We start from the raw sequence: 19,124 nt of genomic DNA on the forward strand, positions 1-19,124 counted from the left end.
ACCGCGATCGGTAATCCATCCGGACGCGCGGATCGCATCGTCTCGTACCTTGAATCTTCTCGTTCGCTGCAGTATCTGCTCGCGATTGCGCGCGCTAACCGAATCCCCATACGATCTCCGGCGCATCAGCCATTCTCTCTGCAACAACAAACAACCCCTGAAGCTACTGCTACTACTACCACTACTACTACTACTACTACTTCCATTACTAACACCACTGCTGCAGCGACTATGACTATACTAGTACTAACATCACCAGCCTGGTTTGGCGAAACTTTCAAGCTAAACACGCCGACGTTACGTCTGACTAAGGGCTTTATTTACTTTTTGCCCGAGTTTAGCAACAAGGGGGTAGCCCCTTCGACTCGCGCGCATACGCCTACACTTGTATGCACGCGCGCGAGTACCTATACTGGCGCGGCGCCCGCAAATTTGCAGACAGGTGTGGTTGTAGATTGCTGTTTGCCATGAAGAGGCATACGTCGACAAAAGTGCGAGTAAATCCAACGCACGAGTAATATCTTTCGGCATATAACGAAGTTGGGGGTGTATACTAATATATCATCATTCGTGCGCTTATACATTTTTGCGACAGTTTGCATAAATAGTATATTACTGGTCGTATTTTAATAAAAAAATTACTAATAAATATTTAACTATTAATATTAAGTATTATTTAATTATTACTTAATAATAATAAATTACAGATAATTAGATTGATACATAAAATATTATCCTTCATGTTTTAAATAAAGTCTGAACACAACAAAATTAAAAGATAATGATTTAACAAATTGAATATTTAATATGCTTTCACGCTTATTTAATATCAAATAAACTTTAATTATTAAATATTTCTTTTTATATATTTATAGATGCACAAACATCAAACATTAATTTAATCAAATTAGCACTTGACTCAGACAGGATAAGAGTACCGACATAATTTCTTTATTAGAGAGAAGTATTCTTAAATGTTAGAACTTATAAAAATTTCAAAAACCGCAATATACCATTTTTTGTTAGTGTGAACACGTAAATGTAGAAATATTAATGTGTAACTTAATTTGTTATTATAATCGATATGATAATATGATGATATATATTAGCGAAAAATGTTAAAAATTTAGAAAGTCACATTTAGTGCTGGATATATTGCAGTTAAATATTTCTCATCTTGGTTGCAAACTATCGCGCTCGTGAACTCGGTCTTTGCAGACGCAATGAGATCGATCGAGCGAGTCGTACCGAAAATCGCCGGCTACCAACTCGACCCACTCGAATCCGATACAAAGTAGATTATGCAAATTCTCATCGAGCGGGGTCGATGACGGAGAAATCGACAGGCAGGCTCGGGGTGGGACAGCGAAAAGAAATACAGAAACAGGATAGACCGAATGGGCGAACGGGAGAAAAGATAAACGTGACGATCGTGCGAGACGGATAGAAGGAAAAGGAAACGCAAGAAGAAATTGCATCTGGCAGAGGGAACGGATCAGTCACGACGGATCGAACGGCACCACCCTTAAAAATAGATAAGTCGAACGTACAACTTTTCGTATTTTATGAAATATGCGATACGAGCATGTCGCATCTCTTCTTGCCTAACATTTAAAGTACCGATAAGTGATCACTGAATGATTGATCACTGAATCTACCTTTATTACCGTATGATCATAAAATGGCATAATTATATCATGTAATCACATGTATAACGTTAAGTAAAATAACATTACTATTTACTAATCTACATGGTAATATTGTTATATCGATCTGTACATATGTATATAGTTAACGTTAAGTAAAATAATATTACTATTTACTAATCTACATGGTAATATTATTTACATATAGTCAATTAGCTTTATATGCTCTCCCGGGGGGAGAGGGAAGGTTACATGACTTCCGTTTCTATACATTTAATATCATGTATAGTAATATTATTATAATATAACAACATAGCTGTATTAAACATGTCACACCAGTAAAATTACATTTTACATAGATATAGTACTATATATAATAATACTAATAACAATATAATCTATTGCATATATAATAACTAATTAAAATAATTGCTTGCTGAAAATTAATGGCCATTTGTACGAACTCATATCAACATTCGACGACATTCTCCAATTCAGCGGTGACATCTACAACGTTAATGCCGAGGGCAATTAATGCCGCGCGCAATTACTGGGTGCGATATTAACGCAAAGCTTTCGGGAGTCGCTATAATTATGAACATGCCGGTCTCGCGCCTTAGCCGCCGCTGTCATCCGCGGACACCTCGTCCAGCTTTATACCTTGCCGGCGTTTCATTTAAACTACCCTCGACGGCGATGGCGATGCCAGTGGCGGCTTCGTCGGGAACAAATTTGCTCCCGTATATTGCTGTACTTATCTCCTCTCGTACCCGGGCGGGCCCGGTAATCCCGGATAATAGCCTGCGAGTGTACAACGAGCGCCCACGCTTATAAGAAACACCTGGATAAAAGTCCCCGCCTGGTTTTCCTTTTTTCTCTCTCTCTCTTTCTCTCTCTTTCTCTCTCTCTCTCCCCTTCTTTCTCTTTCTTCACGGTGTTCGCCGTTAGAGCGGAAATTCCTGTTCGCCTGTACTTGGACGTGGTATCGGCGAAGTTCGATTGCGCAATTGAAGCTTTTTACGGCTTTACGTGTCGCGATTCTCTACAGCGTCTAATTGCGGACAACGTATTGGCGTGACGCCGCCGCCCTTTTGCGATACCTTACATATAGAGCGCACTCCGCTCTTTCGTCTGATAAGATTCTTTGATCAACTCGAAGTCAATTTTTAATCAACGGCGGTTTAATTGAACTCGTTGATTTTATAAAAATCTTTCTAATTAAAATGGAATTTAAATTCCATTGAATTAAAGTCAATTTTGGATTGATTGAGGAGTTAAACTTACTTTTAGCTGTTTCTACCTTATGTTAATCTAATCTAAAATTAACCTAAAATCATTTAGATAATAAATTATTAGATAATAAATTTATAGATAATTTTTTAGATTTATAAATAATGTACTTGCTTTAACGAAATATTAGTATTTAAGGAAACTATCTCGTGTCTTTTTATGGACAAGCATATCTTAATGTTTCCTTCAATTAATATATCCCAAAAAGTTCGTCTTGCATTCATTTATAATTCTATCAAACTTTTAACACATATTCAAAAATTATTTCTAAATGATCCTATAGCAAAAAGTCCAAAAGCTGAAGTTGTCTTTGAATATAGTTCAGTCTTTCTTACAATTAATTAAAATCAAAATATTTATGCATGTATTACATATTACATAATGTAAATTTTAAATAAACAAAGGTAACTCAAGACAATTTATGTAATGCGAACCAATATGCATACGCAAATGAGTTTTATCAAGTTCGTTTTCCAACTGCTCGCGGCGCTTAGAGAAGGAAAATGACGCCCGACATCTTCGTTCTTTCTCGTCCGCGACAGAGGCGAAGCACCTTGAAACTTTTCATCGCGGCGGGCTCGGCATCTCCGCCCGCGTGGTTCACGGAAACGATGTTGGGGAACGCCCCTCCGTGACGCAATAACGAAGCACTTCCGCTTATCCCGAGGCGCGTTTAAAGAGAAAGGGGCTCTCGACGTCTCGGGAAGGGCGAGGGGGCTGGCGCTACCGCGACGGAGTCGCGTGAAATTTTAATTTCCAATCTGCTAAAATTGTTTCCGCGAAAACGGCACGACAGGGGGCCACGACAGAGCACTTGGAATTCCGCTTCCTTCCAGACACACGAGCGAACAAACACATCGATCGGCGCGCAGCGCGGCCGCTTGCGTGTGGCGCGTGTAAGAAAAGTCTTCGCTGTTTTCCGTGTATTTCGCTGGTCGCGCGCTGGGAGTGCTGGGAGCGCCTTGAAAAATTCACAGAACGCCCGTTCTCGCGAGCCGAGCCGGGCCGAGACGCTCAAAGGCCGCGGGAATGTAGTGCATTCCCTCCAACTATGAGAGCGACAGCTATTTTCCTGCGTTGCGCACCTGCCGCCGCACGACGATCCGCAACGAGAGGACTCCGTGCGCGGAATTCCGCGACATCGCGACAGCGGGTCCTGAAGAACAACGGGAACGACGCTGCGGAATGTCATTTCGCGAATCTACAGATGTCATTGACAGCATTCCTCGTTTACTTATTGCATATCTGATTTACGAAATTTGCGTTACCGACGGTGGAGAGACGCAAGAGACAGACATTCTTTCTGTAAAAAATATTAAGATTCAGATACAGTTCCGTATAGTATACGTAATACTTGCGATTATTGACGGGGGCTTAGAGCGGGCTCTCTTGAGACCGTATAAAAAGCATATATTAAAGAAGTAGCATGTAGGAGAGCTTTGAGGCTAAAGAAGCCTGCGAAGGCACGAATTACGTGTATCTTATTGTTAGAAACATCAGAACCTGACGTTTCCTACCTTCTACGTCTGGCAAAATTGACGAAAAATTATATTTTACGGGAGAGAAGGTACACGCGAGGCCGAGGAGTTTATGAAAACTCGCGCGAAGAATAATTTACGAGTCTTGCGAGGAACAATTCAAAATTTCGTTAAAGCTGCAACAGTTTACCCTTCAGACAGTTGCCGAGAGAGAGAAAGAGAAAGAGAGAGAGAGAGAGAGAGAGAGACACGCGGGGGGCGTAACGTGCTCTCGGCTTTTACATCGGAGAAACGATTATCGCAATTAACGGATTAAAGTACTTCGTGAATTGAATTTTTCGCTTCGGCGACAAACTGCGACGCGCTTCTTGCGCGTCCGCGCGCGTCGTCCTCCGGAGACAGACGAGGAAGATTCGTCGTCGTGACGCGCTCATCGTCACGCGCGATTGTCGGGGCTGCAATTTGTCGTACGCAGCCCCTTAATTTGATATTGTATATCCACGTCGGTGGAAACTAGAGAACAGACGCGAGCGGAAATGGCCCGCTCGATCCCGGAAACGAGTTGCGTGCTTATTAGATTGAAGCCGTGCGCGTCGCCGTCGACGCAACTCCTTCAGCGAAGGAGCGCTAGCCCGCTAGGTCTTCCAATGTGAAAGGGTTAACTGCATCGCCGGATTCTCAGCAGTATACGACTCGACGGAGTTTCCTTCGTTTCGCTTTTCCGGCATAGGAAGCCTTTCCCGACTGTGGCGACTTATCGACAAGGCCGGCTCGGCGCGAAATAAAATTGCACGGTAAAAGTTCTCATTTCGCAAATCGAGCTTTCTGCTACTTCGCGCGAAAAAGTTCTCTCTATGTCCATATTTCCGTATTATTTCGTCGGATCCGATACCGCTCGAATTTTCTCTCGCTGTACCGCGGTATTGGAAATGAGTGCGCTTTATTCTACATTTTACTGTCGAAACTGATGCCGCTTTGCGTGCGACTGCGAAGCGCTGCAATTAAGACGGCCTGCAACGAGCTGCATCGGTCGACGATGAGCATCGATGATGCTGAAGAAGTAATCGAATTACCGGCATTAAATCGAATCACGGCGTTACGTTCCTGCGCGGTAACGGTGTAACTTCGTCGGGCCAAGAGAACGTTGTTTATTAACGTACGTACTCTCGGTGCGATCCAGTCCGTAACGTAATTACCTCACATTGAGGACACTAACGGGGAAGACGCAGCAATAAACATCTAGCGAGATAAAAGGATAAGGATAAAAGAAACGAGGCGAAGATAAATTCTCGCGATAAAAGCACAAGAGAACTCGGCACGCCAAGTTTTAATGACGTTCCCGAGTAATATAAAATACTTTTATACTCATTATCAAGAGAGAGAGCAATATAGAACACGTGAATTATCGAAGCGAGGGAACTTTCCTTGTCCCGGAAACTTTGATCGAACGCGCGCGCGACAGATAAGTTTTCGGAAATGAGAATTGCGTGCCGCATCTCTGAATTTTGCTTCAACAAAATCTGATCCTCTCGACAAACGAAGCGCGTCAAAATTCTTAATATACAATAAAACATACCTTAAGAAAAATGTGTTTCTCTATTCTATGTCACACATAACAAAAATTAATATATTTTAACAATTTTTTAAATATTGCTAAATAAATTTTTTTTTTATTAAACAATTTTTTACTTTTTTGTGCTTAATTTGCTATTTCGCACTATAATATATCTTTTTTTTTTGTATCGCTCAACTAATATCTAATCTCGAAAAAAAAAGAAAAAGGAAACAGTAATATTAAAAATTGTTACTTTATCGCGAAAACGCACCTTTATCTGCACCTCATCTTTATCAGGACCCAGAGATCGATCAGGTCTCGGCACCGATAAACTTCTGTATTCCTCGATTGTATACGGACGATACGTCGGTTTCCTCAGCTTGCTGTCCGACACGCTACGTTCGCGCTGCGCTCTCGGAGAGACGGTATCTGAAGGTATTCCTCGACGCAATATTTCGCAGGATCGTCTAGTATGCGTTGCGTGAACGGCGTGACCTTCGACAAAGCGACGATAGAAGCTGAGCTCGCTGCTGTCGTCCCTCGAGGTGCCCGGGAGGGACGAGCGACCCTCATCCAGGCTGAGCTCCTCGAGCTGACTGTCGCCACAAATCGACAGGGTGGAACCCTCCGGGGACTGGATCCGCGGGTACCTCGGAATGTCTGGAAAAAAAAAAGAGCGTGGCAACCCTAACTTCCCGTCGGCGACACGAAATTAGCTCTGGCGACCCTGACGAGGAGAACAATTGTTCGCTTGTCATCGCGCGGTAACGACCGCGCACACGAGGTGCCTTAATTAGTTTAACCATGGGCTACCGCCTATTGGCGAAGTCGAGGGGCACGAATTCCGCGCAGAAAGGAAAAGTGATGTGAAAAGTGGCGGACAGCGACGTGAAAAATGACGCTGTCGACTTTTCGAGGCAGCGGCGGTTCTTCGTTGAAGAAAATAGCGCTTGAAAAGTTCGCGCGTCGTACTTCTCTCATAGAGTGACAGGATTTTTAGAAGCAAAGGGACGAGATGCCGTCATATTTTTTAGCTGTCGTCTGGAAAATTCTGTCTCTTTAAAAATATATTGAATTGGCAAAATATTTATAAATGTGATACTAAATTTCAATTTTGGTTAAAAAATATGTCTTTACTCCAATTAATTTTATTTGAGAAAGAATTTAAAACAACATAGTTAATTTTATTCTATTTTCCTGAATATCTTTTATGATAATTAAAGTTTCTTTTTGAATAAAAAATAGTATTTGACAAAAAAATATTCTTTTTTACAACAATGGACTTGTCCTCTTTTTCGTGCATAAAATTAGTTTATCTCTGCAATTAGGAGACAGACCTACGCATCGCAAAAAAAAAACGAAACATGGAGCGGTTAGAACATTTCTGGCGAAAGTTTCAAATATTTTACAGGGGGGCAGACGCTTAATCCCCTTTCGCAAAAATATAACTTTTTTCATCGTGCAACTTTACTGCGCCATAACATGTAGAAACTGTGGCAGCTATGCCTGCATCGCACCGCGGTAAAATCTCCCTTCGCGGCGAGCATCTCACAAAATAAAACTCCATGCCTTACAATAACGCGTTTGAATAAAACTCAAACATATGATTTAATATTCCCAACCTCACCGTGTCGGACACGATGTATGACGGTACATTAGTAGATAGTCGAGATTTATGCGTACAACGAAGAAAAAATTGCTGGCAAATTTGACACAATGTGAGACTCCTGCAAATTACATAAAAAAAAGCTTCTCTTTTCAAAAATATAGAGCGAGCGAAAGAGAGAGAGAGAGAGAGAGGGAGAAAGAGAGAGCACATTCACATTTATAATTCAATGTCAATAGTTCCTCTGAGCGGGAAAATAATTCAGTTAAAAAGCTTACTTTAATTTAAAAGTTCAGGGAGGAGAAACGAGTCGTTTTTTTTGCATTGTATTTGAAATGATAATTTTAACTTTTGTATTCATGAAAATTGGACTCTTAAATTAGTACATTTGTCGCTATGCTTTTCTCATGCCGGATCAAAACGGTAAACGTAGATAACACGTAGCCTAGAATTCCAATTGGCCACTCGCTCTCTCGCAATTTAAAAATCTTGCCGTTTTAGGAAACGAAATGACAACGTCAAGCTATCTGACGAGATTCGTCCGCCGGATTGGGAATCTCATTGTCCCTTTCGGCCAATCTCTCTCACGACGCAGAAACGCACTCCGCTTCTAATCGCGAAAGAAAGTAAACGTTCTCGGTGGAAAATTGCATCGCTTCGCCTCGTCTTTTTTATCAGAGCCCGGCGACGGCGAAGGATGCGACGGGGCAGGGGGTGATGACGCGTTTCGGCATTGTTCCACGTTTGAAGGAGGAATCTGATCTCGTTAACTAACTGAATCTGCGGCGGTAAAGCTCCGAATACGATGTGGTCCTGGACGGTCCTCCCCGGGTGCGCAGTGTGAGAACATTGCCGAGTTTTTTGTCGGCTCTCATGCCACCTCCGCTGTCGTGTAGACTACATTTTGACGAAGAATTTCGCGCCCCCGGGGAACGTCGCTTCGTCTCCGTCTCCGTCGTCGTCGTCGTCGGTCTCGACGACGTACGACGACAACGACGGCGATTTGCGTCGCCTTCTCGCCGTTCCCCGACGTCATTCCTCTTTCTTATGCAAAGCCACGGTTCTTCTCGAGTCGCGCGGCATTCCTGTTGTCGTCGGGCGAATCCTCTTCCGCTCGTAATTATCGAATTCCTGCAGCTGGTTGTGCTCGTGCACCTGTCCTCACGTACGGTGCAGTTGGTCTCCGTAATGTCTAAAAAGATTGTCGACAGAATGCGTGGTTATATAGAATGCGAATGCGCTCTTTCTCGCAGCTGTATTTGCATAAAAACTAAATAAGTCCATGTCATCGTGAAACAGGATGCTTTTCTCAACATTTTACAATTAGCAATTTATATCCGTCTAATTTTTCTATTTATTAATTTACACAATTTGCGTGCATTGCACTAGACTTCTGTTCTCATGCGGTAGTAATGTGTATAATGTATCTTCTTTTCCTCTAACGACTCTTCCCTTACGGAAAAATACTACAGAAAAGACTACTGTAGTCGCGAAAAAAGTACACGAAACTATAGTAAATATTACAGTAATTGCTATAGTTTTTTGTGTACATTTCCCGCAACTACAGTAACTTTTTTCATAAAGATTCTCCCTTCAACATTCTATACCGTTTAACGTTTCCAGCATATATTTTCACCCGGAACATAATAAAATTCTCTTATTCCATCCCTCACCCCATGTTTCCTGCTGGAATCAATAGCGGATTTCCTTGCCATTCACGTTACCCACGCTACTTTATCCCACCTAACTTTGTCCGTCGCTTTAATTATCCCGCAGAGTTTTATATTACCGCGAACGGCCAGAGGAAATCAGCCACAGATATATTACTTTATATTATATAATTGGTACTGTCGTTAACGAGGCGATCGATCGCCCGGCTTCGCGAGCTTGCAGACTATCGTCGAACTTTCGATCGACTTCCCGACGACCGACGACCGCCGCCCGCGCCACGTCGACGGTACTATGCGCCGATCATTAATTAATTAGCCCGCGTTATCCGTCCGTCCACGTCGACGAAAACCGCGACTTCCCGGATTACGGCGAATCGAATCGCATTACGCGGATCGTCTCTCGTCACTGATGTCCCCGTCTTTTTTATTGTTTACGCGCCGCGTATGCGCGCTCCCGCGCGCAATTATCTCCCGTTAACGAGGAAAACCGAGAGCCGTTTCCAATACAATATAATACAGAAATATAAAATTTTAATCCTGAAGCATTACCTTCGGGAGATCTTGAAAAGGTATTTATTTCAACCAAATCTCACGTTGTTTATTAATATCGACATATCGTCATAGGCTTTTCTTTTGCCTTTCAATTCGCGGCTTTCTTTTAATTAACGTATGAGACGGAATTAATTTAGTTTGTTAATCTTCTGAGAATATCGTCGTTTCCAAAAGGGAAAGTTTTTTGTCGAAAATATATTGAATAATTTATCGCATATTACAATCATTATTTAATCCTTTTTTTTTCGATTATCTAAAATTGAAATCAGGTGATCTCTCGTACCTTTAATCTGGGGTAACGATGTTAATGCAGAATTCAATTGAAACGAAGCGTTTTTGATGGATCTGTCATCGGATCTGACTGTTCCCAGGTTATCGTCGTTATCGCTATTGATCGAAACACGTTTCTCCAAGGAATCATCCTCGACGCTGTCCAAAGAGTCCAAGGAATATTCCGACATTGCCGCGAAATTGTCATCTGGCGTAAAAGTTAATAAACACGCCATCCAGCGTGTAAAGTAGCGACATTAATCTTGATGGATCTTCGTTTTTCGTGCGGCAAACTTCGCCCTTTTTTTCTATCTATATTAGTTGACCCCAAAAAAGTGTACAGCATGCGGTAAATCGTGTGCAAAATGTGTGTCAATTTCGAGGAAACTTTTATACCGAGTGTATTAAAGTGCCGGAGATCATAATCTTCTCTAATCTTATTTTTGCTTTAAAGCCCGGAGCAGACTCTCTGAGAAAATTTCGAGGAATATTTATTTGACCCAATTATTTCGATATTGCATTTTAAACGAGTGTATAACAGAAATATTTATCTTAAAGTATTTCATATGTATTTTATGTACAAAAATTACTCTTGAAGTTTTAACTATTTATTATTATCGTACTTTTCAAAGTCAAAGAATTATTTCCACAAAATCTTACGTGCACATTCTGATATTTACATTTCTGGCTTATACAGATATTTCCTATGATTTATTAGAGATGATTAAAATCTTTTACGTTTTATAACATAATAATTATAGTAATTATTAAGATGTATTGGAGAATAGAAATTGGCTATGATTTGTTAATCAAATCGAATGAGGAATTAGCTTATGGCTCATCAGATGGTAGCATCTCCTAAGCAACACACTCAATGACATCTCTAGGCTTTATACAAAAGTAAATTATCATTTGACGATAAAGTGGATACTTCAGTAACTTTTACTGTTATCCATGACTTGCAAACGTTATGAGTCTATATTCACTTGAAAAGAATATGGTCGATATCTTAGCACTAGTTGCTAACCTATTTTATTTATTCTTTTTTTTTATTTTGATATTTCATCTAATTCTTACTGAATAAAAATACACATAAATAAATTTTCATAAATTTTTTAAATAGCTTAAATGGATATGACACAAAATTATATTTATCGTAAAATCTCCAAATCAAGAAATTAGCGTAATATACTTATAAAAAAATATCTCTTACTTGAAAAACTTTTGCGTTTTAATACATCCAGAATAAAAGCAACGGACTATATTTGCCTTTCATATAAATATATTTGAGTGATAAATTGCATGAAAAATAAAAATAGAAATTAATAACAGCTCCATATAAATTCAATCTTTGATATTGGAGATATAAGAAACGTATATCTTATATGCTAATTATAACATTTCCATGATGCGTTATTTTGTATCTTCAAAATTGAAAAAGTATAAAAGATAACATTTTATCTAGACTGACCGATAGGAGAAAGATTCAGTGGACGGCTGCATCAGCTAGACGTCATACGTTGAGAAACGTAGGCGGTCGATAAAAACGCGAAAGCAGCGCATTTATTCTCTGTGCGCGTTACATAATTAGAAAATTTTTGTGTTTCATCATTGATATCAAATTGTAGCGTGTACCGAGGGATTACAGTAAGACAAATAGAGACGGAAGAAGAGAGAGATAGATTTCGTCGTGTTGCTGTAGCTGCAGCGGCAAACGCAACTGAGCTTTATCGCTCTTAGAGCGAGACATCAAACGCAGCAGGTATACACCTATTATGAGCTAATGTATTATGTACCATCGCTCCATCACGTAGATATGTATGTATAATGGGTAGAAACACGCGTTAAACGCGTTTCAAGGCGATGCTGTCTCGCAACAGTACACATCTTGATCTCATCACCGTCGGGGGAATTCTTCGCTACGTTCGCCATGGGTGAATCTAGTAAATTTAGTACTTATCACATTGATCCATAGTGTCCGATAAACGTATTTTGACAGATATAAAAAATTTGGAACGCGCGATAACGATAGCTAAAGATTATTGAGAGGCGGATTTTTCATCATTAAAAATTCGCCGCGTCATTGTAGCTTATCGATTTTATCTTGATGTAATAAAGGGAATTATAATAACGTAATCGTATGTATACAATACATAATCTTTGATATTAAAAGAAATGCTTAACTTCGCAGCTCTCGCTTCGTCAGCGATGCCGCGCCGCTTCGAATTTGACTTGTTAATTAATGCATTTATTATGCGATTCTGCACTCTTATTGAAGTGAAAAAAGTGAAAACGCGCAAATAAAAATTTCTGATGCTGCAGTGCGACAAACTGACGATACAACTGATACGTCGGTATTTGTAAATTTTCTTATCTCGCTTCTTACTGTCGAGTCGATGTATCCGAATTTCGATTAATTCGGACGATTAGCTTTTTACGCGATTGGAGCGAATGGACTTCATTACGTTACCTTTCAAATAAATGCATTTAATTAAGGAGACGTTTGTCCCGATACGTTTAATTACGATTGGTAATCTAATCGCAATGAGTACCAATATGATATGTATATATGTATACAAATGTATATATAAAGTCTTAGCAGGCTTCGATTTGTCTCTCCAGTTGGACAACGTGATAACAACAGAAATACTGGTAAATTTGTTTCCTTATATTATAAGTTTTTTGCTGTAGAGTGTAGTAGATAAGCTTAAATTTATATAATCACAAATTGTGCATATAATAATAAAAATCAATCTAGTTTCTTACGATTTTGGGCTGTTTGACTTTATTAATGATATTGTGTTATTGATAAAAATCAAATTTGACTGTTTAATTAGCAATCTTCAAAAAGTTATTCTCTTCAGATTGGAGAAAAAAGAAATAACCGAATTAGAAAAAGAAAGAAATAGATGACAAACAATAATTATAACAAGCTGTATCGCGATAAATATATATCACTGATATTACTAAGTAATCGCCGTAATTTTTTTCTCGCCTATCAGGCTTATCAAAGATCACGGCACGTGCTTGCATGAGATTTCAAATAATTATTATCAGTGATAAATATTTCCGTTACGATGCCTAATGGTTTTTCTTTGATATATATTTCCGGTGTTACTTATATCGACAATGATTCTTCACTCTTCGGTTATGTATTCTCATTTTTTACAAACTTTATTACATTTATAAGTCAACAAGAAAATATTTGATTGTAATAATTAAAAATCTAATTTAATAACAATAGGAAGTAACGTCGTTAATACTTTGAATTTTTGATCTTATATTGTTACTTTTTGGTAATTTTAAAATTGTACATATCTTATGTATAGAGATTTTTAAGGAAATATACATATATAAATCCTGATAAATCCATACATAAATCCATCTCAAAATTCTTAACATTATCTAACAAATTAAATTATATCTATACACTTTTCGGATTTATATTGTGTTATTTTGTTATATAAGCAATTATCAAGCATCATATTACGAGAGCATGTTTCAAACGACGACCGCGCTGTGCTTTCATGTATTATCAATAGCATCAATAACTAACACTTAATCTAACATAAGTGCTCTAAACGAGTTAAAAGCGTTTGTCATTCACTCGTCGAGTGAATACTCCACGAAGAATTACGACTAAAGATAAACGTTATTGAAACGTGTCTGAGCGCATATCTTTGAAAAAATTCCGTTTCCTTTGTATTTCAGTAATTTATCAATAAATACAGATAATAAAAAATTTCAGAGATTTTAATTTACGATAATGAGGCGCGTATTTTGTTTATGTAAATATTACTTATTTTTCGTCTTACGTGCCTTTTACGTAAATAATACACATTGTTAAAACTGATATTTTTATATTTTATTTTCTATTTTATTTACATCAACTATATATTTGAGTAATGCTGCTCAGTCTTCGTTACTATTACTTCGTTACTGTTACTACTGTTAAATCGGGGTTCTAACTTTCTCGTCGCTTTTTAGATTTTCGTCGCAACATTTATAAATATTGCACGGGAAAAATGGTGTACATTAACGTCGCCGTTTGCCTGTCAGTTCTTCTGCTTGTGATCGGATTATCCGTGGGGCTAAGCATAAACACCTTTAAAGGGCGAGATGCTCTCGACTCGGCGCCTCTTATCGATGGGTAATTTAATAGTATAATCGTAGAGGCGTGCCGATAAGAAAACACAAGTGACTTTGACGTATCATTATTCAATCGATATCATTCGACATAGTGATGTTGGTAATTCCGGAACTCACAGTGAGAATTACGTCAATCGGAGATCAATGGCCATGAATTAAAGTTGACACTCAAAAGCTCATTCTTCTACGCGTTAATATTTTTTTCACATTCATGATTTTCTTTATACATCTTTATTCCTTGACTTAATTAAATATTACGTCAACATCTAAAAATAATTATTTCCGATAATTTTTCATATAAAATGCGATTAATATTATCATGTAACAGGTGTTCTTGTCTCATCTGCATCTTGTCTCTCTTCTTTTTCTTTCGATCAGTTAATTTATGTACATTTTATTATATTTGCAGCCACAACGATTTACCGTACAATTTTTATAAGATTTTGAACAATCGCTTATCGGACTTTCGTTTCGAGAGCAATCTAAGTAACGACGACGTCTGGGGAAAAACCGCTTGTTCCTCGTGCTTTACCGATCTGCCTCGTTTGATTGAGGGAAAAGTGGGTGGACAGGTGAGTCACGAGCTCGGTCACGAGACCCCGCATGAGACCGTCATACGAGATTAATTATCTAAGAACCGCGCAACCTATTTGCTCCGCAATTAATAGATTAGCCATTTTTTATCTCGAGCTTTTCTTCGCTGCAAGAAATTTTCCTTTTACCACCATCTCTTTCTCGTGTCGTTGTCCGCCACTTCATTTCTCGCTGCGTACCCGCAAGATGATCATTATCTCAACTCCCCCCGCGAAGAAGTCCCTATCGCGGGATTCCCTGCCAAGGAGGATAATCTTACCTGTTGTTTACGCGATAACGTGCGAATCACGCGATTTTTCAGTTCTGGGTGGCGTACGTATCGTGCGCATCGCAATACAAGGATTCGCTACAGCTGACGTTACGACAGATCGATGCGATTCGGCGATTCATTCAGCGATATCCGAACAACCTGCAATTGGTCACCGCCGCGGGGGACATCGAGACCACGTGGAGGAGCGGCAAAATAGCGTCCATGATAGGCGTCGAGGGTGGTCACTCTCTCGATTCGAGCCTGGCGGTTTTGAGGCTCTACTACGACCTCGGGGTTCGTTATCTGACCATGACCCACAACTGCAACACACCGTGGTACGTCGCACGGGTACGACGTGCATATACAAACGCACAGAATCCTTTCGTTTATCACAATTAAATGCATTAATGCCCTATGCTATTTAGGCGCGCATTCCTGAAGATGCAAATTGCATGATGCGAAAGTGCGACTTTCGGTCCTGTTCCACACGCAAACTTTCCAATTTTCTTTATCTCTCTTCAGATAACCGATAGTGAGATAGAAGCGTTTTTGCGTCAGAAACATTTTATTTCTCGGTTATCCTAAATAAGATTAATAAGATTAAACTTTAATTTTTTACTATGAGTTTTACACCGTTAAATATTAAAGAATGAAATTTAAATCAATGCCTTACGTTAAATAACATTTTGTTATTTTTAACTATTATTTTAACCACCATGTGTCGAAAAATATTATTTTAACACAAAACAGTATTATTTTAACTTCATTTAGTTAAATTAACGACATATTTAGTAGGAATAATAGCGACCTATATAGAAATGGTTAAAAATGATTCAAATTGAGTATAATTTGACCCTACAATTTTAATAGTGTATCTTCATCTTGACAGGGCCGATGCATCGCCTGTGAATGATGGATATGTATACAATCTGACGGAATTCGGGCAGGTGAGAATTCTTGCAGTTTCTGTTGTTTTAAGTTTGATGTAACGCATTAGTTCTCATTTTATATCATCAAATAATGAAAAATCTTAAATTATTATTAGTATGTATAGCATATCTTGATAATTGAGATGGTAACGATTTATTGATACGAATTTATCGGCACTCACAGTAATCACGAAACGTGGACACATCGCGCATCGTCAAGATCGATGAGATACATTAAAACCGATTAGGCGAAAATGTCAATAATTGATTAAATAAAAATAGAATAAACGCACGATCGCTACTTATGTTAACTTTCGATAGCTGTATAACTTTTATCACTTATTATTCACGTATCGTATCAAACTGTGAATAGCTCAATTATTGAAAACTTCAATGTAAGTAACAATGGTATTTTATGAATTATAGACGGTGGTTCACGAGATGAATCGAATTGGGATGCTAATTGATCTGTCTCACGTCTCTCACAACGTCATGCGAGAAGTGCTCGCGGTAACGAGGGCTCCCGTTATATTCTCGCATTCGTCCGCTTTCAGCGTATGCAACCACTACAGAAACGTCCCCGACGATGTCCTACATTTGGTCGTGAGTGTCGTCGACATTTCGCAAAAATGTTCCCCGGAAGGACCGCGTAAATTACAAGAGCATTCTTTCTTTCAGAAAAAGAACAACGGTATCGTTATGGTGAACTTCTACAGCGAGTTCGTGAACTGCAACTCTTCGAGGAACGCAACGTTGGAGGATGTCATAAGTACTGTCTTTAATCGGGGAGCGCAGCATATGATTTATAATTTATATAACAATCGTAAAATTAAAAAGCTGAAGATTGCTCTTGTAAATTTTTCGCATGGCAATCTCTAAAGTTAAAAAATGATAACAAAGCACACTGAGAAAAAAAGTTATTAACTTGACTAAATATTTTCGATTGATTATTATTCTTTTAATTGAAATATTTAAGTATTTGAGTCAAATTACGTCATGTTAGATTTAATATGTCGTATTTAATTTAAATACATAAATATTTTAATTAAAAAAATTATCAGCTGAAAATATTTAATTAAGTTAACATTAACAACTTTTTTTCTCAGTGTATATACAACGAAATGATATACGTATGAATATGATCTATTGCAATTTTCAAATTTTGATTATCTCGTTGATCAATCTTTAATATATCTAGTCAATCAAAATACGTGTTTAACACATTATTAATCTTCTATTCGGTATCAGCATTGATTAATTATAGATTGATACATTTTCAGGACATATAAATTACATTCGAAATCTTATCGGGACGGACTATGTGGGTATCGGTGGAGATTACGACGGTGTAAACTCGTAAGTAATCACATCAGCTCTAAAAACGCGATTAGTACATGATGAGCCAATAAATAAATGCGGGCGAAATATATTTGATGAAATTAACTAGAATGCCGGTGGGATTGGAAGATGTCTCAAAGTATCCCGATCTATTCGACCGTTTGTATGAGAGTCGAGAGGGAGAGCCAACGTGGACTAAGGAGGATTTAGAAAAATTGGCGGGAAGAAATCTTATTCGAGTTTTCCAAGCTGTGGAAACGGTAGGTACAAAGATTATAAAAAATATACAAGTCAGATGACACATCTTTTAATTATGTTTTTATAAAAGGTGCGGGTTTTGTTGTCGTCTGAATCGCCTCGAGAAGATGTTATAACAGGAAAAGAATTATATATCGCGCAAAAAAGAGAAGGGCTCACTCCAGGCTCATGCCAAAGTGCAATCGAGTAAGTGCTGTTTTGCATAAACGTTATTTTGTTAATTTAATTTGTCCCGGAAAATGTGACAGCTTTTTTTATAATATTCTATATTCAAAGTTTTTTTATTGTTGTTTTAGATGGGACAATGTAAATGCAACAGATATTGAACAATCTGTTAACTTAAATACTATTAAAACTAGATCGGTGTACAAAAGACTCGAGGTGGACGGTTGTTAAAACAGCAGAGATTATGTAAAAAAAAAACATGTGATATGTGATACTTTATTAACAAATAATTAACATTAAAAGGCAAAGTATAAAAATATTGGATAATATTATGGCAATACCCTTTAGTCTCCTTCAGTCGATCTCGATTCCAATATAAATAAAAAATATTATAAAATATTTAGCAGAGTATAAAGATAACGTACTAATTTTGGAAGATTTCTAAAAATATCTTTGCTAAGGTGATTACAATTAAGATGATCGCGATATTACACAAACGATAGGTAAATAATTTTTTTAATATAATATTCAGAGAAAAAGGATTCTTTGGATTTAATAAATTTTATTGCATCCAAACAAATTTGATTATTGGAATGGTCTAAACAAACTAATGTTCCGATTAATGATTACGTATGTTTGATTTTTAAAAGAATATATATCTTTGTCTTAAATAAAAAAATTGTTTAAAACGAAAGACATTCTCTGTCGCTTTAATGATACTATTGTTTTATTCAAACAATATCAATGCTTCATAAAAAATGTCTGAAACATTTATTTATTATTTATTTATTTATATATATGGTAGTCGGTTGACTGCCACATATATAAATAAATAAATAATAAATAATTGTCATATCTGCATCACTCGAGTGACCGGTGATGGATTCTAATGATGTGTACAACTGCGAGTGATAGATGCTTTCGCCGTGGGGCCGAATTTGACGTACGAGTTTAGCAGCCGTCTAGCGGTGAAAACGCTTATCACATTTATTGTAAAATACTAAATAATGTATTATTTAGTTGGGAAATATTACTTCAAATGACAGTGTCTTTTCCGTTAAATAACAGGGTTTTCTTGAATAAAAACAAAAATTTTTTATTCAAAAAAATATTACGTCTAAGCATATGTTGTTTCAATGAAAGAAATTTCAATCAAACAAATAGAAATACTAAATGTAAAGAACTCTTTTTCTCTGTGATGATAATATATTTATCTGCGAAATATAAATTAAGATGTACTTGTTTTCTGAAGATATATTTTTTATATTTTTAAGTATTTTGATATTTGGTATTTTTCCATCTCGAAGTGTAAATAAGATATAATCATACGAATTGAAAACTTATCGAAAAAAACTGATGAAAGATATTTTTGCA

At 37.8% G+C, this 19,124-nt stretch overlaps 2 protein-coding genes across 9 annotated transcripts; one reads left to right on the forward strand and one right to left on the reverse strand.

Annotated features, from left to right (window-relative positions):
* Positions 1-6,332: 6,332 nt before the first annotated feature.
* Positions 6,333-8,433, reverse strand: LOC112457345. Its single transcript, XM_025020335.1, has 2 exons — positions 8,351-8,433; positions 6,333-6,629 (listed from the first exon to the last, which is right to left on the reverse strand). The coding sequence occupies exons 1-2, from the start codon at positions 8,423-8,425 to the stop codon at positions 6,345-6,347; spliced, it is 360 nt and encodes a 119-aa protein (XP_024876103.1). The 5' UTR covers positions 8,426-8,433; the 3' UTR covers positions 6,333-6,344.
* Positions 8,434-11,563: 3,130 nt separating this feature from the next.
* Positions 11,564-18,067, forward strand: LOC112457336 (dipeptidase 1-like). Of its 8 annotated transcripts, none has more exons than XM_025020325.1 (12): positions 11,800-11,829; positions 12,670-12,719; positions 14,055-14,217; positions 14,626-14,788; positions 15,112-15,395; positions 15,950-16,007; positions 16,416-16,592; positions 16,668-16,758; positions 17,270-17,345; positions 17,437-17,587; positions 17,656-17,771; positions 17,882-18,067. In XM_025020325.1, the coding sequence occupies exons 3-12, from the start codon at positions 14,093-14,095 to the stop codon at positions 17,979-17,981; spliced, it is 1,341 nt and encodes a 446-aa protein (XP_024876093.1). In that variant the 5' UTR covers positions 11,800-11,829; positions 12,670-12,719; positions 14,055-14,092; the 3' UTR covers positions 17,982-18,067. The 8 variants fall into 8 exon arrangements, with proteins under 8 accessions (XP_024876092.1, XP_024876093.1, XP_024876085.1 ...); XM_025020317.1 differs by lacking the exon at positions 11,800-11,829 and adding an exon at positions 11,916-12,001 and having other exon boundaries at positions 12,661-12,719; XM_025020318.1 differs by lacking the exon at positions 11,800-11,829 and adding an exon at positions 11,916-12,001 and having other exon boundaries at positions 12,667-12,719.
* The last annotated feature ends 1,057 nt before the right edge of the window (positions 18,068-19,124 follow it).

Source organism: Temnothorax curvispinosus, unplaced genomic scaffold, assembly GCF_003070985.1.
Source record: "Temnothorax curvispinosus isolate PA1 unplaced genomic scaffold, ASM307098v1 QBEX01007734.1, whole genome shotgun sequence".
Taxonomy (NCBI): domain Eukaryota; kingdom Metazoa; phylum Arthropoda; class Insecta; order Hymenoptera; family Formicidae; genus Temnothorax; species Temnothorax curvispinosus.